The sequence below is a fragment of the Drosophila takahashii genome, chromosome 3R (assembly GCF_030179915.1).
Source record: "Drosophila takahashii strain IR98-3 E-12201 chromosome 3R, DtakHiC1v2, whole genome shotgun sequence".
Classification (NCBI taxonomy): Eukaryota; Metazoa; Arthropoda; class Insecta; order Diptera; family Drosophilidae; genus Drosophila; species Drosophila takahashii.
This window is the reverse complement of record NC_091681.1, coordinates 29,040,109-29,062,583: the sequence shown is the minus strand read 5'-3', so window position 1 is coordinate 29,062,583 and position 22,475 is coordinate 29,040,109. Positions and strand designations below refer to the sequence as shown.

General features: G+C 38.9%; 2 protein-coding genes and 2 long non-coding RNA genes across 8 annotated transcripts in view; 1 reads left to right on the top strand and 3 right to left on the bottom strand.

Annotated features, from left to right (window-relative positions):
* Nucleotides 1-992: 992 nt before the first annotated feature.
* On the bottom strand, nucleotides 993-9,469 carry eff (ubiquitin-conjugating enzyme E2 eff). The gene is made up of 6 exons (XM_017147139.3): nucleotides 9,280-9,469; nucleotides 8,650-9,210; nucleotides 5,630-5,693; nucleotides 2,652-2,683; nucleotides 1,915-2,098; nucleotides 993-1,853 (listed from the first exon to the last, which is right to left on the bottom strand). Exons 2-6 carry the CDS (start codon nucleotides 8,671-8,673, stop codon nucleotides 1,714-1,716), a joined length of 444 nt encoding a protein of 147 aa, XP_017002628.1. The 5' UTR covers nucleotides 8,674-9,210; nucleotides 9,280-9,469; the 3' UTR covers nucleotides 993-1,713.
* Nucleotides 9,470-9,880: 411 nt separating this feature from the next.
* jvl (javelin-like) overlaps nucleotides 9,881-22,475 on the top strand; it is a 70,011-nt gene continuing 57,416 nt past the window's right edge. For 2 of the 3 annotated variants that reach the window (XM_017147097.3, XM_017147101.3), the window contains exon 1: nucleotides 9,882-10,823. In XM_017147097.3, coding sequence (XP_017002586.3) covers nucleotides 10,419-10,823 — 405 coding nt within the window. In that variant the 5' untranslated portion in view covers nucleotides 9,882-10,418. Of the gene's footprint in view, nucleotides 10,824-22,475 lie in introns of all 3 variants that reach the window. The other variant, XM_070217014.1, reaches the window with a different exon arrangement.
* Nucleotides 11,898-15,324, bottom strand: LOC138913596 (uncharacterized). 2 transcript variants are annotated; one of them, XR_011419387.1, is made up of 4 exons: nucleotides 14,750-15,324; nucleotides 14,296-14,685; nucleotides 13,888-13,955; nucleotides 11,898-12,243 (listed from the first exon to the last, which is right to left on the bottom strand). It is a non-coding gene; the product is annotated as an uncharacterized lncRNA (long non-coding RNA). The 2 variants fall into 2 exon arrangements; XR_011419388.1 differs by lacking the exon at nucleotides 11,898-12,243 and adding an exon at nucleotides 13,317-13,334.
* Nucleotides 20,589-22,300, bottom strand: LOC138913447 (uncharacterized). 2 transcript variants are annotated; one of them, XR_011419201.1, is made up of 4 exons: nucleotides 22,022-22,300; nucleotides 21,568-21,957; nucleotides 21,160-21,227; nucleotides 20,589-20,606 (listed from the first exon to the last, which is right to left on the bottom strand). It is a non-coding gene; the product is annotated as an uncharacterized lncRNA (long non-coding RNA). The 2 variants fall into 2 exon arrangements; XR_011419200.1 differs by lacking the exon at nucleotides 20,589-20,606 and having other exon boundaries at nucleotides 21,107-21,227.

Below are 22,475 nucleotides of genomic sequence, written 5' to 3'. Positions count from 1 at the left end.
ATTCAATTTTTGTTTTTCCTAATTTTGTTCCATCAAACGTTTGCGGAATATTTCCATTGCCTTTCCACCACTCTTCACCACATTATTCGCCAACGCTCGCTGAATATTTTTATTTTTTCCATGGTAACCGTGAATAATTTCTCAATTTTATATCAGCACTCTTTGAATATTTATAGCTACCTTTTCCTTCGCTTTAAGCTCTCTTTGAAAATGCCCTTCGCATTGACCGAGTTTATAAATTTCCTTGACTTGAGAACATCATTAAACGAAAACCATTAAAAAGTGTAATTATTGACCTAAGAAAGCTGTCACTTGGCATTGTCGTGGCCATAAGATAGCTGTATATTCACAACAAAAGCTCACAGCAACCCATTTCAAAGTCCAAATGATGTTGTCCAATTAAAAAGTTATACACTGAGAATAATTATCAAAATTAGACTTGCTGCCAGATGGCCTAATAAAAATTATCAACAAACCCATCCAGATCTTTACAACGTGCTAATTATTCAAAAAAGCTGAATAACCGCTGACTTTCAGTTTAGGACTAAGACAAGACAAGAGTGGAGTATCAAGTTTATAGGCATTGATAACAAAATCAAAATACAAATGTGAAACCAAATGCAGCAGCATCTATTTAGTAATTGGCAAACTCAAATGTAGGAAAAATAACATAAACCATTTACAAAAGGTGTCAAACTAAATCCAATATTTTAAAATAATTTCTTGGGGAATTACAAAATTTAAGACAGCTTCACAAAAGTTGAAGAAAAACAAGAAAATGTTTAAGAAATTTGAAGAAAACTACATTTAGAAATATCTTAACAAATTAAAGACAACAAAAGTAATTTTCAAACCTCATTGATTTCAAACATTTATAGTGATAGAAAGCGATTTCGGCTAAAGGCTTTCTTCACTTTGGCGCGCTTGATGTTAAATTGAATTTTTGCAATTTTTATTTTTCCGGTTCTTTAAATATAATATAATAATAATAATAATTTTTCCAGCTGATTTTTATTTGTAGTTTTGTTTTTCTTTGTATTTAAACTTATTATGTTGATGCTGTTGTTGGTAGCTGTCTAGCTTTTAATGTTTAATGCTTACATAATTTTTTCAGTAATTATTATTAAATTATTTCCGTTTATGCTGTTCTGTTTCTGTTCGGTCAAAACACATTTATTCCCAGTCCGCCACCAATCTGCCAGTTGTTGCTCCAGTTGCTGCTGCTGCAAGGCCTCCGTTCCGCTGGCGTTTGCCGCTGCCAATGTTGCTGTTCCTAATGCTAATGCCGCTGCGGAGGCGGTGGCAGCGACAGCAGCGACGAAGTTGACGGCGGCCGCTGCTGATCTTGTTGCTGCAGTTGCAGTTGCTGTTCTTAATGTTGCTGCTGCAGTTGCTGTTGCTGATGTTGCTGTGGCGATTGTTGGTGTTGTGGTTGCTGCTGCTGTGGCCGCAGTTCCTGCTGATATTGTGGTTATTGTTGTGGTCAACCGCACGGCGGCCATTGCCATTAACAATGCCGCGGCTGCAGCTCCTCTTCTTCTGATTCTGACTATTGTAAACTGTTGATGTTATCTTTGTTGCTGTTGCTGTTGCTTTTACTGTTGTTGTTGCTTCTGCTGTTGCTGATGCATCTGCATTTGCATCTGCCTTTACTGCTGCTGTTGTTGATGTTGAATTTGCTGATTCTGTTGGACTGCTGCAATCTGGAACGCATCACATAGCATACTTTCTAGTCCACTCTCGTGCCAGCTCATTGTATTTTTCCCGATCGGTTTTATATATTCTGGCAATCTCTGGAACAAGAGGATCGTCTGGATTGGGATCACAGAGTAGAGAGCAAATTGATAATAAGACTGCAAGAGAAAAGAACAAATATTAGAATCGTTTTCATTTCAAAGCTCATGGAACACTCACCTTTTGAAATAGTTAATGCTGGCGACCACTGAGATCTTAAAATATCGAGACAAATCGATCCATTGCTGTTGATGTTTGGATGGTATATGCGCGTTGTAAAAGCCACTTTGGGTGGTTTAAAGGGATAGTCTGTTGGAAAATGTATAGTTAAGAAGAATACACCTCCTTGGTAAGGGCTGTCCGGCTGTAAGAAAAATGAAATAACGTCCATTAGTTGATATTTAATGTCAAATTTATTTGCTGTTGATTTACTCTTTGGTAAAAGCGGATTGGCTCAGTTCATAGATGCGAATAATAACTATTTTGTAAACGAATGATCTTGATCTTTTTTACAAGATTTAATAACAATTTCCTACAACAAAATATATTAAAATTGATTGTTCTGTAAACAAAAGTCAATTACATTTTATAGTGGTGTTCTATTTTACTAAAAGATTACAAATCTGCTATAAGAAGTTATCTATTCAGTCTAATCATCCTGCTTATCACCTGGCGTAACTTTTTTACACAATTTACACAGCTAAATAATAATAAAGTACACCCTCGTTACTACATTAAAATCTATTTATACATTTTTAAATGTTATTATGTGATCTTTTATTCTGCTATTATGAAAACTGAACTCCAATCCGTAACCAAAATGCAAATAAATCAACCAAAATAATTTGGGCTCTAAATCAGATCAATTGATAGCTCGATTTTGATCACTCATCCAGCTGATCTTATATTCCTCTTACCGGGCCCATTATTGTAGCTTGCCAGTGAAATACTGCAAAGAAAAAGAAATACATTAATCAAACATTTGTAAGAACGCAGTTAAGATAATGAGATAGAACCCTAGAGAGCAAACAAAAAATGCATCTGCAGTAAAACGTTTTTTGTTTGCTCTGATTTGCATTGAGTCCTAAATCTGCCCTGGAGCTGAATAATTGTGTGTACAGTAACAGCACGTACTGGAAAATGTTGAGTACCCTTGACTTGGCTACTAAAAATTGTGCATAGTAAGTATCAGGAAATATATTTATTCCTAAAGGCACTAAACTCTCAACTCAAAACTATTCAACGATACATCTAAAAAACGTTTAAATTGCTTCTTAACGAAATTCAATCTCTTATTTCCACGGTTCTAGGCCTCACTGTATGTGCATTCAATGCAGCAAACTCGCTCTCATCTAAATAACTGCACCACTCTCTCAGTATCTCCCACCACCCCACCACTTCCTTTCTCATGGCCACGCTCTTTGGCGATTCCTCCACAAAAGAACAAACACAAACAATGCCAGCCAAAGAGCCTTGGCACCGACAATTGGCAGCGACGTCAGCAGCAGAAAAAGCACCAAATGACTCTCTCCCTTGAAACAAAAACCAAAACGTTTATATAGAGAATATCATTAGGAAGATACCCTGTAATCAAAGTGACTTTCAAAAATATTTAAAAAACAAATGGTATTTCTAAGATAGCATTCCCTTAACTACGCTATTAATATTCAAAATATATTGGGTATAAATATTATTATGCAAAATATCTAAAATATATTATCTTTTAAAGTTTGAAATGTATCCTTTATGACTTTTTCTTTTATAATTCCAATTTAATTTAATTTTTGTACTATAATTTGTACCTTAAATTCTATATACTCTTTTAACCCACAAAACTAGCGTATAAATACCCTTGTACTCTTTGAGCAAATTGTATGAAGAGAGAGCACGGAACGTGTGGCAGCTGGCTCAAAACCATGGCCAAAACAGAGCTACTGGCTATGCCGTCAATGTCATCCTGGGGAACTAAACGAATACGATTGGGGAAACCCTCTCTGTTTGGCTGAGAACTGAGAACTGGGAACTGGGCCCCCGGTAACCAGCTGCTGCCTTGACCATAATTACACGAAATGTTCATTTGTCCATTTGCAGTGTGGAGTTTGAGTGCGGGGATTGCGACGGCATTGTATTTGCCATAGCTCAGGCTCAGACTAAAGTAGTCTCATAGCTGCAGCCATGACGATATTGCCACTTAAACAATAATCAATAAATTCTGGGCATTGCTAACAGATAAAAATCCTGAAGGGAGCTATCGAAATAATAAATAAAACCAATGCAAATATACTTGATATGATATATAAAATTAATTTATTACTCCCTTTTTTTTTAAACGACGACTTAATTAAATGGAATGTTAAGCTGTCATTACTAACTATGTTTAATCTCTCCTCGGTAGCTTAGCTCAAAAGCATTCAATCAATTTCATTTTAAATACATGATTAAATCATAAGGTTTCTTTTGCCGTACTACGATTTCAATGGATTAATTCCACTTACACGAATGGAAAGAAAACCCCACACTGAGCGAAATATGCTGGGGAGTTGTCATTGCACTCGAGGGAAAATTCGCCACCCAACCAACACCCACAAATCCAAAATAGGCCCCGCCCTTTGCTGCAATTCCCGTTTTTTACTCCAGATACTCGGAACTTTTGGAGAAGGGTTTGAAACTGCCGAATGATAATGCAGGCACAATGATAACGACTGCGGAAACAGTTCAGTCGAATTTGCACCTAAGTATAGATATATACAAACATTTTCGTTTATATATGTATATGTTCACACAACTTATAGACGATTACTGATAATAGAAATCGAGTGAAATCGCTTGACTACCCGCAATTATCAACAAACGATGACAATTAGCATTATTCACTGCCTGACGGGGAACTTGAATGAGTTCAATTTCCTCGCGAGCAGAGAAACAGGGAAATGAAACACAAAGAAAAATGCCATGGAAAATGCTTTAGTATAACAAATATAGGTTTTCAGCATTTCGTCGTTTCTTAAGAAGATTTTCATTTACACAAATGTAATACGTGATTCAGAAAAGCTTTTCAACGGCGTTGCAGAAAATACAAAATGCATTTCTATCCAGTTCCCCCATTAAGTTATGGAAGTAAATAAGAAATATAGTAAAATTTGGGGTTTTTAAATAAACATACTCGGTAATTTCCTCTTTCTTATAACATTTAATTTTCAGCAAAGTATATCGAGCTCTTTTTTTAACAGAAATCGACTTCAATAAGACTATGTAATTGCACGATTTCACTTTTAGGTGACGTCATTGGAGAGTGACCCCCATATGGTTGACACCTCTTTTTCTTTGAAGGCTTTTCAGTAACGGTTGTTTGTATTCAGTATCACTCTACGTGTTATAACGTAACTGAATGCGATCCAAAACCAGTGTGAATTTGTTGACTAATTGCATGTCGGCATCGTCAGTTTTTGAATTGAGTCCAAGACAGCGAAAAAAGAACAACAAGCTCTGAAACCAGAACCAAGTCATGGCGATCAGCTGTTTGGAGGCCGTCGCTATCACAATATAAAGAACTGAATCCAAACTCGGTGTAAAAGAATCCCAAATTAGCATAGGCTTAGCTTGCGTAGCCGCAAATAGGTGTACAAATGCCTAGTCACGATTGAAATGACGTGGAGATCGACAATATGTGAATTTTTGATTAGCGACTTAGGGATGCAAACCCTTTTTTGAACTCTCTACAGAGCAAAACAAAAATTGACGTAAACTTGGCCACTCAAAAATAATTCCCATATTTTTTCGCTTTTTTAGCTCCCACAAGATATGGTGAAATCAAAACTTAGCTCATAGCTCCCCATAACATACTGCTGACTCATGGCGAATTTTCGAAATGGTGAATAACATTAACCATACTTACAATCATCTCCAACTGGACCGGCTGAACATTGTGCAGGTGGATCTCTGCCCAGATCTTGCAGTTCCTATTAAACAAAAGAAATATTCATAGATTAGTAATTGTATTCATAGATTAGTAATTGAAATATTTTATTATTATACATTATTCGCTTTAGAATGTGAAAACACATAGTAAAATCTATCTTTAAATAAATAAAAAAAAGTCAGGTTACTAGGGATCTTTATAAAATTTTAACAGTCCTGTTTTGAACGTCATTTAGTGGTTGTAACAGGAACACCCAAAACCGTTTTCCGAGTGGAAAATACATAGTCAAAAAGTGAATTTCATGGCTATCGCTAATGTCTTCCGGTTGTCGTTTGTTCTTTTGTTTTGGTCTATAATGCACCGATATCTACTGTGCTTCCTAGGGTGCGTACATTTGTGTGGTTGGCATGCAAATGATGTAAATTTAAAATGCAGAATTTAAAAACAGAAATATGGGGGATACAAAATAAACACTTTTATGCGAGAGTTGCGTTCAAAGCGAGAGCAAGCGAGAGGGAGAGACGTGAAAAATCAAGTTCGTTGGCCCGGACCACAAATGGCGCTGTCTCCCTCTGCCCCAACCCCTGCCCACTCGCTCCATCTCTGTTGCACTCGCACGCACACAGCTGAGCGGCTCCCCCTTCTCTCTCAGTCCTGACTCTTCTTCAGTTATCACAGCTGCCCCACACACACACTGGCACAAAAAGAGGAGAGAGAATGAGGTGTAAGGTAAACCGGCAAAAAAAAGAATGTATATATAAAAAAAGAATAATGAAGATGAGCTGCGAAAGAAGAGCGTGGCTCAGGGGTGAAGTGAAAAGGGGAGCAGGAGAAAGAAGAGTGAGCAGCTAAAACTTCTTATGTGTGCTTGTGTTTGTAACGGCACCCCAAAATTTGAGTTGAACACAACAAAAATAGCCGTCGCGAAAAGAAAAAACGCCCCATCTCACTCACTCACTCCGAAAATTGTACCTGTTGAGCAAAAATAAATTACAAGAAATTGTTACATTTCATTTTTTCGGTTGGAGTCACAGAGTGCTTATGACTCATAAAAGCCAAACCAAATAAAGTGAAAACAAAAACAATCACGCACGCTTGTACACAGAGAGAAATTTCGATATTACAAATACAATTTTAAACGTGAAGTTTAATATAGAAATGACTAATGTATGTATATTTTTGAGTCATTTAAATTAGACTTCTTGTGATCAAATCTGTATTAATTTTAATAGAAAAAATATGAGTCACTAAATCGAGATATTTTTTACTTATGGCCTTTATTGTGGCTTTTACGTTAATCCAATTATTTCCTTTAAATGTTAAACAGATTTTTTCCAGTGCACCTTCCGAGAGAGCTTGATCCGCATTTAAGCCGACTATTCTCTCTCGCTCTATAACTCTCTTTTTTGGCAAATGAGGCCAACTAAAAAAAGCCTTGAAGAATTGGCCCCAAAAAGGGGGCGTGCGTGATTTGCCAAGTTTTTACTGGAAAATATACTTTTATTTCCGGTTTGGCCATTTCGTTTTCGTTTAGGCAGGAATTAAAAGTTTATAATAGAGGAAAAACTACGAAAAACGAGGAAAACTCAATGGCCATGACGCGATGCCGGCTGCGCTGCTTTTATGGCGACTGCGACGTCGAGACAGTCAGCAGACCCCCCCACACACAAGAACACAGAATTACACACGCGTGTATTTTACGTTATTCTCACGCTCACAAAGGTAATGTACAAATTCCGCATTCACCGCTCATTTCGTATTTAAATTATGCTTAATTATAATTTATAACTAATTATTTGGGGGGCCCCTTTTGGCTGGCGAGTGTTTTGCAACACTGAACCCAGCACGCACACACTTGCGCTCTCTTTGGCTCTGCCCCATTGCGAGAGCGGGACAGAGAGCGGCCTCAGCTGTCGCCTGCAAAGGGAAGGTGCCAAGGCCAGAGCGAGACGGCATGCAATGGCGAGCCAAGTGATGGCGAGACTTTGTATTTGCCTGTGTTGGTGGGGGTATGACTATGATAACCGGCTGCAAACTTAAAAAAAAGATCCCAATTCGCCAAGTAAAATTTCCACACAACTACAAGATATTACTAATGTTTTTCAAGAAGTTTCAACAAAGCGATGTTGGGCCCCCGAACATAATATTTCCAGACAGAATGAGGGGTAGAAGGGCATTACCGGACAAGGACAAACGACGGCGCAGGCACTTTAAAAATAATTATCGAAGCACGCACACTTGGGCCACTCCACCTATGTACATATATATTTATATATATACTTGGGGCAACACTATTTCTGAATTATCAGCGCAAAAAGTAGGGTTAGGTTAATTTTATACGCTTCTTGCTTTTGCTCTGTTTTATTTTTTGCTGGATCTTTCTGCGGCGCTGGCAGTGTGTGCGTTTGCAAGTGTGTGTGTGTGAGGTGGGATTGCGAGTGTGTGCGAGCGCCGTGTACAGCGTGTATTGGGTAACAGCGCCCGTAGAGCTGCGAAAACTCCGCCGTATAGTTGCATTAATGCAAATGCATCCAGGTGCCCGGCACACTCACGCACACAAACAAGCCACATTTGCATTGCACTTTCACGCACGGCACACGCACGCATCGCACAGACAAACACACACACTCTCGCAGAAGTAACGGAAACGATGACTGCACCACACGTTGCCTTGCCCACCACACGCACACGTCCTTAGCCCTTTTTCACCACCCTAAAATTCCTAATCTCCTTCTAATTAGAAACTTATTAATTAAGGTAACGCCAGCTTTTTTCCTCCCCTGCCTCTCGCACGCTTCTCTCGTTCGTTCTTTCTTTCCGCCTTGCCTTGCTTCTACTTTTCGTCGAGTACCTACGTTTCACATTTCTTGCATAAAATTTTTCTCCCGAACCAATTCGTGTCTGCTCACATTTTCCCTACTTTTAACTGGGTTTTGCCCAAAGAGTTCAGTTTTTTAACCCGTTTTGCAGAGCTTTTCGTTATTTTTTTCACATACCTTATTGATTCTTTTTAACGCCATTTTCTGATTGAAATTTGATTTTCTGGGTGGTGTGTGTGTGTGTTTGGTTGGATGGTTGTTTGCTGGTGTTGGTGTCTCGCGTATTTCTTTTGTTCTTCGCACAGAATTGGGGTTTTCAACAAATCTCCTGCTCGCTTAGAATGGAACGAAAACGAAACACAAAAGCTGCGTTGCGCCCCAGAACTTTGATGCTTAAATATGGCTCTCTCGGTTGTGTCCCTTGTCTCGAAATAAAGCAGCACCAGCGCACTGCGAGTATAAACGACCGACCCGACGAAGACTACGGCGATGATTATTTTTTCCCAATCAATGCGGGGCCTTGCGAGCGCGCGTGCGAGCGGGACGACCGGATGTGATTGACCGCAGCGAGTGGCTGTCCCGTTGGCAGGGCGGGCGTGCGAGCGAGACGGGTGGTGTGCGTGTCTGGTGGCGGTGTTGCAAAACGGCAGTCCAATAGAGCAGTCCAGCTAGACGGGCATCAGCGGCGCATATGTCTCCCTCTCATGTGGGGTGGCCAGATCGATTAGGTGGCAACGCCTTTGGTGGGGGGAAATCAATTAATTATTATCTGTGCGATTAACGCCAAAACTCTCGTCCACAACTCACTTTAATTGGATTTGCAGGTCAGGGGGATACGAAACCGGCAGCGCGGAGGTGTCCTGTCTTCTCGCCCTAGCTCTTTTCGGTGGTGCGTGCGCGCAAAACGTATTAATTTGTTTGTAGATTTGTTAGCACACAACGTGTTGCTGGCTGCCGGAATGTTTTTACTGGGCAATTTTGATCTGCTGCTGATCCGGGCTAGTGAAATATCTCCGACTAGCTACTGGGTTGCATAATTGTCAAAGCGTTATTTTTAAATTTGAATTTTCTAAGTCCGCTGATCTGGCAAGGGGGCTCAACGGCGGACTTTCCAACACTGCCCAAAGCACATCATGGCGGCCAAGTATGACCGTTCGTCAACCGGGCATTAAATCCAAGCATTTTTAAAAAACGCCAATTGGGATTAGCTATTGACCGTTTTCAGAAAAATGCGTATTTGGATCTTCATATTCATATTCGAAAAAGAATTTTATTTGAAAGTAATCAATTGCTATTTTAATGATGCGAAAAGGTGTCAGTGTGAACAGCCCTTTACAGGGCATGACAAAAACATTGGTGCTGCCACCTCCCTGGAACCATCGATACTATCGGATGAACATCGATTTTTGTTCCATCTCTGCTACCACTGTCTGCGAAATATTTTGAACAAAAAGTGCTTGTTAATTAAGTAATTTACCTAATATAAGTGGCTGTTTGGATTGGATTTGCGATGCCGTAGGGTTGTGCAAGTGATTCCCTTGTTTTTTGGCTTATTAACCATATTTTTGTGGCCATTTGACTCGCTCGTGTATCGCCGTCTCGCTCCCACCCCCGCAATCGGCTTCGTGCGTTTTTTTTGTGTGCATTTTTACACAGAACTCACACTTTTGTTTGGCCAAGAATTCTTACTTTATTTTTTGCAAAAAAACAAAGAAGCCTAAAATAACGCGATAATGTGCAAGTGCTACTAGTTTTTTGGCGAGCGGTATTCTCTGCGGACTTTTTATTAACCAAAAAATGGAGGAGGATAATGCCAAGGCTCTAAATAACCACAACAACAAGAACAACAACAATAAAGGACGCCAGCAGCTGCAGGGACACGCCCACAGCACCGCCCCCGCCTCCGCCGATATATTTATATTCGATTTATAGTAGTTGTAGTAGTCATGCCAACAACAAAAACACAAGCAACAACGCCAACAACTTGCAGCGAAGCCGAAGAAGAAGCAAAAAATTGCGATACGCCAATGGCGACCCCAACAAAAACAACAACATCCACAACAGCAACAACAACTGCAGCAGCCACAACAAAAACAACAACAACAGCCGCAGCTACAACAAAAACGCACAGAGAAGAAGCTGCAACATCTAGTGTTACTAAAACAACAACAACAACAATATTAGCCGCTGCAGCGGGATGCCACAAACCGTTATTCTTCAGCCGCCGCTTTCAGGACAAACGGAACTTTAGTTCGCTGCCGCTTTTCGTCTACGCGACCTCACCATCGACGCACGCCCACTCGGCGGACGGGGTAGGCGTGGCCAGGGAGGCAGCCGCTTTTAGCCAGAAGGTAAGTCGATTTGGCCAACTAATATAGTTTCCGATGGAACCAATAAAGCCGAAAAATTGCGAATTATTTTGGTAGATTTTTTTTAAAGTTTTCAAAGTAGTTAATACAAGCAATCAAAAAATCAAACAATTCAAATAAAACTAATAAAAATCATACTAAACCATTTTACAAAGCGAACTTTAAGATGGCAATATGTAAGATTTTAAACGAACACGAATTGATGTCTACTAATTAATAAAATTAGAAATATAACAATTAGAATCAAATTACTCAATTAAAAAAATCCCCAGATCGTTATAAATAGTTGAATCTAGAAGGGCCAAAAATTTAAGCCAAAATTAAAATACCCCATAAAGGTTATAACCACATGTTCCACCTTCCTCTATCCATCTCTCTTTCCCGAGCCATCGCACCCGCTCTTTCCGTTCTGAACTTGCGTAATGGATCACATCCGCTGCACTTGCTACTTGGGTCGTGTCATATCTGAATTTATAATTCCCGCCCAATACGTTATTTTAACAGTGAGCTCTGGCTAAAGAGAACCAGGGCTTAAATGACCTTATAGAACTCATATTAAGCAAATATCTAAAAACAATCTCTAAAATCCTTAAGCATCAGTTTGTTGTTTTCATAAATATTTATTCAAGAATGGTATAATTTTCAGAGATATCTTGTTTTTTATCTGTCAATCTTATGTATCTTGCTCTTATAGCTGATATCCACTGTATTATATTTATAAACGTTCTGCTTGGCTACGCCACTCTGCGTTTCTGTTCCTCTCGGAAATCAGTGCATGCAGAATCAGATCTACATTGAAAATGCGTTTTTAATGTTAATCAAAAGCGGCTTAAAAAGCTGTTTACTCTGCGCTTTTTTTGGGGCTGTGTTTTTGTATTTATATCAGTATCTTTTTCGAGTTTCTGCAGTGCGGTGATCGCTCAAACGTGTCAGACATTAATGAGCCAACCGCCAAAGCCGAGCGTAACTGTGCTTTGTCTCATTTTGGTGGAAAGGGGGCAGGGAGGAGAGGGGAGGGGGGCAGCGGTCTAGAGGGGGCGGGATGGGCGGTATGGGCAGGTGGTTACAGGTGCAGCCATTGACTGGCGAAGCGCTCTCCTTTTGTTGCCGCCCGCTTGCGGTCCGTTCTCTCCCTCTCTGCCATACAGTCTGCCCTCTCTGTCGCGCACTGCAACGCTTCACTTGTGCCTGTGGTTGTTATTTTTGTTGCAGTTCAGTGAGTTGCGACTTGTGCGCCACTGCTCATAAGCTTCATTAACGGACGGCAATGGCAGACAACAAAGCTCCCGAAAAATGTTTGCCAGTATTTCTTGCCTCGCCTCGGTTTTTCCCGAAGCTATTCGCATTTTTTCTGGCTGGAAAATCGGTAGTTTTGACTACAAACATCCTATTGTTTATTTTCCTGAAATGTTTAAAATTGTAAATAAAAATCTTTCTATAAACAAACATTAAGTTTCTTACTTTGTTTAAAATTGTTCTTAAATGGCAAGAAAAAAAGCTATAACATTTAGAATAAATGTTAAAATCATTAAGCATGTTGGTCACATGCTCGAAAGAAATCTCAATATCTTTTACACCCATAAAAAGTGGTCACCCGATTTCATTTACATATGCTTGTAATATCTTGTAAACCTTTTTTATTACCTACATCCAATATTATTTTTATTATTCAATTAAATTGGGAATCAATCTGCATTTTAAATATTTTCTTTACATATTTCTCATGCTTTCTTTTTAAATCGTTTGACACTTTCCACTGGTTTGAGGCGCTTTCTAGCGTGGGTTTCCCAAAAAGTATCCAGTGGGTGTGGCACAAACGTATGTGACTTGCCCCATTCGATATGATAGGAATGCTTGTGGGCGATATTTTTAAGATACAGTGGGTCATACAACCTTCTGACAGCTTTAAATTAAATTATTAAATAAGAAACTAGAACATTCCTGATAAACATCCATTAAAGGTTATTTTTAACTTGCATTTTTATACGCATCAAGTTAGCAGAACAACTTTGGAAATTGCAATTTTTTTCTTATTGACAATTTGCCGTTATTTATCCGTAAATTATTCGTGAAACAATTAATTTTGCCGCTCAACTATTTTAAAAGTTATAGGATGTTCTGCTAACTTGATATCAAGTTAGCAGTACAACACCTTAAATGTTAACTTTTCCAAAATGTTTTTAAATGGGATTTTGCCGTTATTTATCCGTAAATTATTCGTGAAAGAAAAAATTTTGTCGCTCTTAATTTAAGATTTATTTTTTAAAAAAACATAGTTGTTCTGCTAAGTTGATATCAAGTTATGTAGTGTTCTGTTTAGGACAAGAAGCGATGCCAAAGTCTATAAGACTCTTTCTATCACATTGGCCACATGATGTTGGTTCTGACTCAATATTAAAAAGGAACTGGGATCGACGGTGCGCATTCTAGCGGTGCTCGGGTCCAGCTCGTCGGATTGGTCGGGGTCCTTTCTCTCCCAGTTACCTAAGTTTACTAACACAAATCAATGTTTAATGCGCTGATCACAAAAAAAAACAAAATAGAATAATTAATATTGAGTTTACGTTAATATCCTAGGCTGCGCCGACACGCATTTGAATGAATTGGTAGATTAGAGAAGATTTATATCCGGTGAAGGGATCAAAGATGTTAGTTGTTCCCTATCTCTACCCACCCAACCATGGCAACTTATTTAATTCAGGCGTTGCCCCAATACACAGATTATTGTTCTACAACTGAAGTTTGTGTGAGATAAGCATAAGTACTCGACCGACAGAGATATAAATAATTTAAGCCATCATGATCATTTTCACAATTAGGTACAGAGATTCCATTTTAATTTCAATAACAAATCAAAAGAGTAACAATTATTTTACATTTAACATTAATCACCTATATACCTTTCTTCATTTGTTGTTTTCAATTACTAGATAATTACTTGGGGCTTGTGGTGGAATATATATAGTTTCAAATCAATATATATATATATATATAAAAATGGTGTATTACAAGAAGTAAGCTTGCATTCTTGTATTGTAATACTCACAGATGTTTAAATCATATGCATCGATGTATCGTTGGGCCCAAGATGATTCCGATGTTTATGTATATGCTCTGTATAATCGTAGATATTTAAGAATTTAAGTTATATGTATATAAAGAGAAATATTCCAAGCTTCCCAAATTCATATTGCTCACTGTACTTATAGATTTTAGTTATAGATAATTATGTAGTTAATCATAATCAAAACAAATTATATTAATACATGGCAATAAGCAAATATAAGCTACTTTAAGTAGGTTTTCTTTTATAATTTTAACAAATTTTAATCGCAACGAAGTTGATCAAACTGCGGCAGTGTGGAAACTTAACACAAGAGTTCCACGGAACGAGAATCAAGACAGATGTATGAATTTGAGCAGGTATTTGAATTCAGTTATGACGCTGCAATACGTTTTGGGGCACTTGTCAGCCTGCACCGGTTTTTTTCATTTGAGACCGGGACAGGGAAAGGGTTCCTTATAGGGGTGAATCCAGCTAATCGCTACAATTGCCTATAATCTCGTGTAGTCGTAGGCGTAGAAGGGTAGCTAGTTCTTGGCGACTGAAGCTGTAGCGGTTGCGTAATCCGTATTCCCACGTGTCTGCACTGACTATGCCCGGTGGGCGGCAGCTTCGCCGTAGACAAATTGAGGGTTTTCCAAGCTGGTTCACAAATTTTCTCGGATCGAATTAGCCACTTTGCTGGGGGGCTGGACGGTGGACGATTCCCGCGATCGCTCCGAATCGTTGATTTCGAAATTTACGCCTTCTGAATTTTTCACTCGAGTTTTTGGTAGTTCCCTGTTTTAATTTGGCGCACTATTAATTGGTGGTTTAATCTAAATTCATTTTTGTTAAAGCTTACGTGAACTCCACGTGGGTAACCTTGGTAATTTTCACTTGAAGTACAAACACTGCCGTTGACAAAAGAATATAAGTGTGTATAGTTCAAGGCATATAAGTGGAATGATTGCACGTGAACATTTTCTGGAGTCTGTACTTCCAATAATCTATGCTGAACCAAAAAGCTTTATCATAGCGGTAGTATCGGATGATCTACGCGGTCTCTGTCATTCTACCAGCTACCGACAAACTTCATAGCGAGGGCAGACCGAAATGTTTGTAAATTTATGTACCTAAGTTGGACACTACAACCGCAGATAATGGAACAAGACCACTTCGAAGGAGCATTATCTGAATTGTTTGGAATCTACTTATTTTTGGTCTGAATATCTTTGAGGTGATAAACTCCAAGCTTCTTCCCGTCTACGTTAAGCAACTCATAATAAAATGGACTCCTCTTCTTTAGGACTTTAGCTGGTATAAAAACAGGGGCTAATTTGGAACTGAATTTCTTACTGGCGTTGCTTTGAGTAAAGTTACGTGCGAAAACTTCATCGCCGGCTTTGAGTTCTATGTTTCTACTACGAAGGTTATATTTTCTGGCATTAAATTCAAATGACTTATTTATGTTTTTCTTGGCCTCTTCTCTGGCGAGCTTTAACATATCTGGGTAGTCAAGGGTGACGTCATCGTTAAGTATATTCAGTTTGCGCAAAAGACCATAGTCATTTCCGTTCAGAATCATGTTTTGACCAAAAGCTAGGAAGTATGGGGAAAACCCAGTACTTCTATGTAACGCCGCTCGGAGTGCACCGCTGATCGCGTTTAAATTGGCATCCCAGTTGGAGTGGTCGTTACCAATATACGCGCGAATGGCTGCCAAAACTGACCTGTTTACTCTTTCACTAGCATTGGCTTGGGGAGAATATATGGCAGTACATCTATGGGTAATTCCAAAACTAGTTAGGAATGCTTCAAAAACACTAGACTTAAATTGCGATCCATTGTCTGTTAAAACAATTTCTGGCACTCCAAAGGTGAAAAATATAAAATTCTGAAGATAGTCGATTATCTTAGGCGCAGTGAACTTCTTAAGTGGGCAAAGGAAGTGGAATTTCGTATTGTGATCTACAACTATTAGCAACCCAATATTCCCACACTTTGTACGAGGATATGGACCCAAGAGGTCCATATACAAACATTGAAATGGCCGGTCTGATGTTAATGGCCGGCCCATTTGGGGTTTTAAAATTTTATTCGGACTTTTAGTAGATCGACAAATATGACATTCAGAAATATATTCTCTAATTTGGCTAACCATTCGTGGCCAAAACAAATACCGCTTTATTTTTTCGACCGTTTTGCCCATTCCACAATGTGCCGAACTTTGTGAATCATGTGCTTGATGTAATATGTCTGGAATCAAAGCCGAAGGAACCCAAAGTTTCCACGACTCCCTTTTGTTGTCTCCTTCCTCAGCAAACTCGGTTCTTTTGTAAACGTATCCGTCTATCACTTTCAAGTCTCGAAGTCTTTCCTGATTATCTTTAATTCTATCAATTAAACTAAGATATTCTGTTGATTTAAATTGATCCGAACGCAAATCAATAATAGGCCCACTCGCAACCATTGACTCTATTTCAGGCTGAGCCTGACGGGACAATGCATCAGCTACAATATTTTCCGAGGCTCTCCTATGCGTAATCGAAAAGTTAAAAGATTGTAATTTCATCGACCATCTTGCTAGACGTCCCGACAGGTCTTTTTGCCTCATCAGCCATTGTAGTGCGGCATGATCAGTAACAACCAGGAAGTTTTGACCTTCTATGTAAGGGCGAAACTTTTTAATCCCTTTAATAACGGCTAAGCATTCCAACTCACTAACTGTGTAGTTCCGTTGGCATTTTGACAATTTTTCCGACATGTAGGCGATAGGTAATTCCACACCCTCTTGCTCTTGAGCTAGCACGCAACCAATTCCATATGTGCTGGCATCACATAGTAGAATAAACTGTTTTGAGAAGTCAGGAGTAATCAAAATAGGCGCTGAGGTAAGGCAAGATTTTAAGAGGTCAAAAGCTTTTCCAGCTTCCTCATTCCAAGACAACGTTTTCTTTGTTTTTAATAGCTCGGTCAGTGGAAAGCTTATAGTGGCGTAATTTTCGACAAATCGCCGATACCAGCCAGATAAGCCTAAAAACCTACGCAGCTGTTTTAGAGAAATAGGAATAGGAAACTCATTAATCGCTTTTATCTTTTCAGGGTCTGTTAAAATCTGTCCTCCTCTGATTATAAAGCCCAAATATTTTATTTCTCGCATACAAAACTTTGATTTTTCGATATTAATCGTCAAATTAGCCTTTCTTAGACAACCAGCAATTTCCAGGAGTATAACCAAATGCGACTCGAAGTCTTCTGACAGGACTAGCAGGTCATCCAAATACACAAAAACTTTGGTTCTTAGATGCGCAGGTATAACCTGGTCCATTAGCCGACAAAGGGTTTGCGGCGCATTGCAAAGCCCGAAGGGCATCGTTTTGTATTGATATAGTGGTCTGTTTGGAATCGTGAAGGCCGTATATTGCCGTGATTTTTCGTCGAGTGGGATCTGCCAAAAGGCGTGTTTCATGTCTATTCCCGTTATGTATTTTGCAGGCGGTAGCCGACTTAAAATCCCGTCAATATGGGGTAGCGGATACGCGTCTTTAACAGTGACCTTATTGACCTCACGGGAATCCAAACAAAGCCTACTCTTTTCTCCCTTTCGCACCAAGACGCAATTACTGCTCCACGGACTAGAAGACTCTTCAATGACGTCCAGTGCCAGCATGTGATCAACTTCAGTAAACATCAGTTTCTCTATGGCTGGTGAAACTGGCCAGTGTCTCTGTTTAATGGGTCTGACTGGTTCAACTTCAATTTTATGCTGAATTAAGGTGGTTCTTCCCAAACCTTCTTTTGAAAATGATGGAAACACTTTAATGATGGAATTCAAACGACTCTGCTGATCTTCGGACAACTCATGCCACTTTGGCGGCTCTTGCTCATGACCTTCTCCACCTACATCGAGCTCTGGAACTTCCTGTTTGCACGCTATTTTCTCCGATAACCCGAATTTATGCCAGAAATCAATTCCAAGATATATTTCTTGTTTAAGCCCGGGAATAAGGAAAATATCTAACAATGCTGTTTTTCCTCTAAACGTTACATCCGTTACCAACTTCCCAACGACTTCACTCTGGGTTCCATTGGCAGCTCGAATGCTTCCAGAGCATCTTTTTGTTTTGCTTAGAGACAAGAGAAATTGCGCTACCTTACCGCCTGCACAGCTTATAGTAGCGCCAGAATCTAAGAGAGCTGTGTATTTGTTTCCTTCTATACACACTTCTGCGTAAAGTCTATCATCAGAATTATTAATAATTGCTGATACAATTTTCTTACGATCAGAGCGGATAGATTTCCAATAATGCCTAAGACGTTTCGTAGATCTATTTGGATTAAGATTTATCTTAGAAATTATAGATTCGGCAAATAATTGTTCTCGAAGCTTATTCTAACTATCTAGCCTTATATGTAATGGAATGGTAGAAAAATGCGGTTTTGGATGTTCTTCAGGGACTACTTTTGTACATAATTCAGGGAACATAACGATTTTAGGTGTATCGGGCGTGTCTACTTTTTGTTGCGAAACACACCCGCCGGCCGGTTTCCCGTAGGGTTACACCTTAGACATCGTGGCTTAAAAACATCTCGGGCACCACACCCATAACAAAAAATAGTACGCGGTTCTAGACAATCATCAAACCTATGATCGGGTTTTTCACAATTCCAACAAATGACATTGGAAGGCTTTCGTTGAAACTCTAGCACTTCCTCTTCTGTTTCGTGCGACTCTTCTTGGTTTTGGTTTTCATATGAATCGGTTAGTTCATTTATATAAGAACGTAGAGTGCGTGGCTTAAAGGTTTTTATTTCGTTGTAGAACTGTTCATGCTTTCGAACTTCAACACGTAATTGGGATCTATTCGATATTCTTAAGTGGAGTAACTCATGATGTAAACTAGGTTTAGCATTCCTAATCAGCAAATCAACTAATTGACCTTCGGACATGCCTTGCTGAAGCCTATCAGCTAGATCTTCTATTGCGCATTGATAATCATCAAAAGCTTCGCTTTCGCCTTGTCGCCTTTTCCTTATCTTTTCCCATATATCTAGATCAGTCTCAGCTTCCTCAAACCGTTTACGAAACTCAACACAAAATATTTCCCAAGTAAAATTGGTATTGTTGCGGTGAAATTTCCAAAACCAATCACTAGCCTTATTGGAGAAGAGTAGATATAGATGATCACAAAGCAACTGATAGTCATTATTTAAGTTCTGTTCTGTCAAAGATCGAATTCGGTAAATAAAATCTTCCATTCTCATACATTGTTTGGAACCGTCAAACTTTATCCGCCAGTTTTGTATTATATTAGCAGCTTTCCCTGGTGATATTTGAGGATTCGACCTACTTCGAGATTCACTGTTATTCGAGTGGTTTCCTGAGGAGAACGCGCCCATCTCGGGTACCCTGTTTCGAGTATCGCGATTTTCCAATGCTGGATTTTCCCGGTTTAAATTCATTGCTGCTAGTTGTTTATGAATTGTTTCCTCTATGTTAGCGTTTAAGATCTCAACCATATCATCCATTATATTAGCCTGTTGTACACTTAAAGTTTCTTGTAGATATTTTATTAATTCGCCTTGGGTTTTTTTAGAAAATATATCATCCTCGTCAGCTCGAAAGTCTTCTAAGTGGCGTGTTTTGGATCTAGTAGACATGCCTGTCCTTAAACTAGAAGGCCTACCTCTATTTCGATTTTTAGTTTGGAACCTAGCACCTCTTTGATCATTTCTTTCCTGAACTTCTACTACCGCTTCTTCGTTTCTCGCTTCCTCCCTACCAGGAACATTTCCCATTTCCGCGGCCAAGTTATTATTATTATAGTTTAATTGTGAAAGAAGACAACACGCAGCACAGGTTGGACACGCCGGTGTGACTCGGATTGCTTCAACAATACATTTATCATGAAATCTGTGCTTACATGGAGTGCTTGCCGTTAGTTCCGTACTTAATATTACTTCGTTACAAATTGAGCAAAAGGGATCTACTCGCTGGATGACAGCATCGATGTTTTCATTACTATGTGATACTGCCATTTTTTTTGTTTCTTTTTTTTTTTTTTTCACGCAAACAAAACCACAAAAATCTCAAAAAATTGAATTTGTTTATATCTCTCTGTCAGTCTTTCCTTAACTCATTCTCTCACAAAGTGCAGTGTACCCGATAAAGTATTCTCTTCTACCTCTTCTTCTACTATTTCAGCTAATGAAGTTTTAGAACTACTCAAATTGATGGACAATGTCCGAAACGCTCCAGAACATTGTATTTCCGACTCATTTAGAGATAGCTTTCTTTTATAGATATCTCAATCACTTTGGTCAGCCTGAATCAAACGGGGTCGATCTATCCGGAACCGAAATGCAATCGCTAATTCCACCGCTGGAGTTCAGATGCATCCAAATCAGTCATCGAAATACTTTATAAAAAGTGGCCTTAAAAGTTGAAATTTCTATAACAAAGGATGGATTTTTAGAGCAAAATTGGGACGGAAAATATCCTTTTCGCCCCACGTTGGGCGCCAGATTGTGTAGTGTTCTGTTTAGGACAAGAAGCGATGCCAAAGTCTATAAGACTCTTTCTATCACATTGGCCACATGATGTTGGTTCTGACTCAATATTAAAAAGGAACTGGGATCGACGGTGCGCATTCTAGCGGTGCTCGGGTCCAGCTCGTCGGATTGGTCGGGGTCCTTTCTCTCCCAGTTACCTAAGTTTACTAACACAAATCAATGTTTAATGCGCTGATCACAAAAAAAAACAAAATAGAATAATTAATATTGAGTTTACGTTAATATCCTAGGCTGCGCCGACACGCATTTGAATGAATTGGTAGATTAGAGAAGATTTATATCCGGTGAAGGGATCAAAGATGTTAGTTGTTCCCTATCTCTACCCACCCAACCATGGCAACTTATTTAATTCAGGCGTTGCCCCAATACACAGATTATTGTTCTACAACTGAAGTTTGTGTGAGATAAGCATAAGTACTCGACCGACAGAGATATAAATAATTTAAGCCATCATGATCATTTTCACAATTAGGTACAGAGATTCCATTTTAATTTCAATAACAAATCAAAAGAGTAACAATTATTTTACATTTAACATTAATCACCTATATACCTTTCTTCATTTGTTGTTTTCAATTACTAGATAATTACTTGGGGCTTGTGGTGGAATATATATAGTTTCAAATCAATATATATATATATATATAAAAATGGTGTATTACAAGAAGTAAGCTTGCATTCTTGTATTGTAATACTCACAGATGTTTAAATCATATGCATCGATGTATCGTTGGGCCCAAGATGATTCCGATGTTTATGTATATGCTCTGTATAATCGTAGATATTTAAGAATTTAAGTTATATGTATATAAAGAGAAATATTCTAAGCTTCCCAAATTCATATTGCTCACTGTACTTATAGATTTTAGTTATAGATAATTATGTAGTTAATCATAATCAAAACAAATTATATTAATACATGGCAATAAGCAAATATAAGCTACTTTAAGTAGGTTTTCTTTTATAATTTTAACAAATTTTAATCGCAACGAAGTTGATCAAACTGCGGCAGTGTGGAAACTTAACACAAGAGTTCCACGGAACGAGAATCAAGACAGATGTATGAATTTGAGCAGGTATTTGAATTCAGTTATGACGCTGCAATACGTTTTGGGGCACTTGTCAGCCTGCACCGGTTTTTTTCATTTGAGACCGGGACAGGGAAAGGGTTCCTTATAGGGGTGAATCCAGCTAATCGCTACAATTGCCTATAATCTCGTGTAGTCGTAGGCGTAGAAGGGTAGCTAGTTCTTGGCGACTGAAGCTGTAGCGGTTGCGTAATCCGTATTCCCACGTGTCTGCACTGACTATGCCCGGTGGGCGGCAGCTTCGCCGTAGACAAATTGAGGGTTTTCCAAGCTGGTTCACAAATTTTCTCGGATCGAATTAGCCACTTTGCTGGGGGGCTGGACGGTGGACGATTCCCGCGATCGCTCCGAATCGTTGATTTCGAAATTTACGCCTTCTGAATTTTTCACTCGAGTTTTTGGTAGTTCCCTGTTTTAATTTGGCGCACTATTAATTGGTGGTTTAATCTAAATTCATTTTTGTTAAAGCTTACGTGAACTCCACGTGGGTAACCTTGGTAATTTTCACTTGAAGTACAAACACTGCCGTTGACAAAAGAATATAAGTGTGTATAGTTCAAGGCATATAAGTGGAATGATTGCACGTGAACATTTTCTGGAGTCTGTACTTCCAATAATCTATGCTGAACCAAAAAGCTTTATCATAGCGGTAGTATCGGATGATCTACGCGGTCTCTGTCATTCTACCAGCTACCGACAAACTTCATAGCGAGGGCAGACCGAAATGTTTGTAAATTTATGTACCTAAGTTGGACACTACAGTTAGCAGTACAACTTTTCAAATGTTAACTTTTTTGAAATGTTTTTAGCTGACATTTTGCCGTTATTTATCCGTAGATTATTCGTGAAAGAAAAGATTTTGTCGCCCTTAATTTAAGAATTATTTTTTAAAAAAACAAAGTTGTTCTGCTAACTTGATATCAACTT

Coding starts and splice junctions, on each gene's coding strand:
- eff (XM_017147139.3), bottom strand. CDS start 8,673: ATGGCGTTAAAAAGAATCAATAAG. Junction 2,684..5,629: donor CGGTCCAGTTGGAGATGATT/GTAAGTATGGTT, acceptor TTTTCTTTGCAG/TATTTCACTGGCAAGCTACA. Junction 1,854..1,914: donor AGCATTAACTATTTCAAAAG/GTGAGTGTTCCA, acceptor TTTCTCTTGCAG/TCTTATTATCAATTTGCTCT.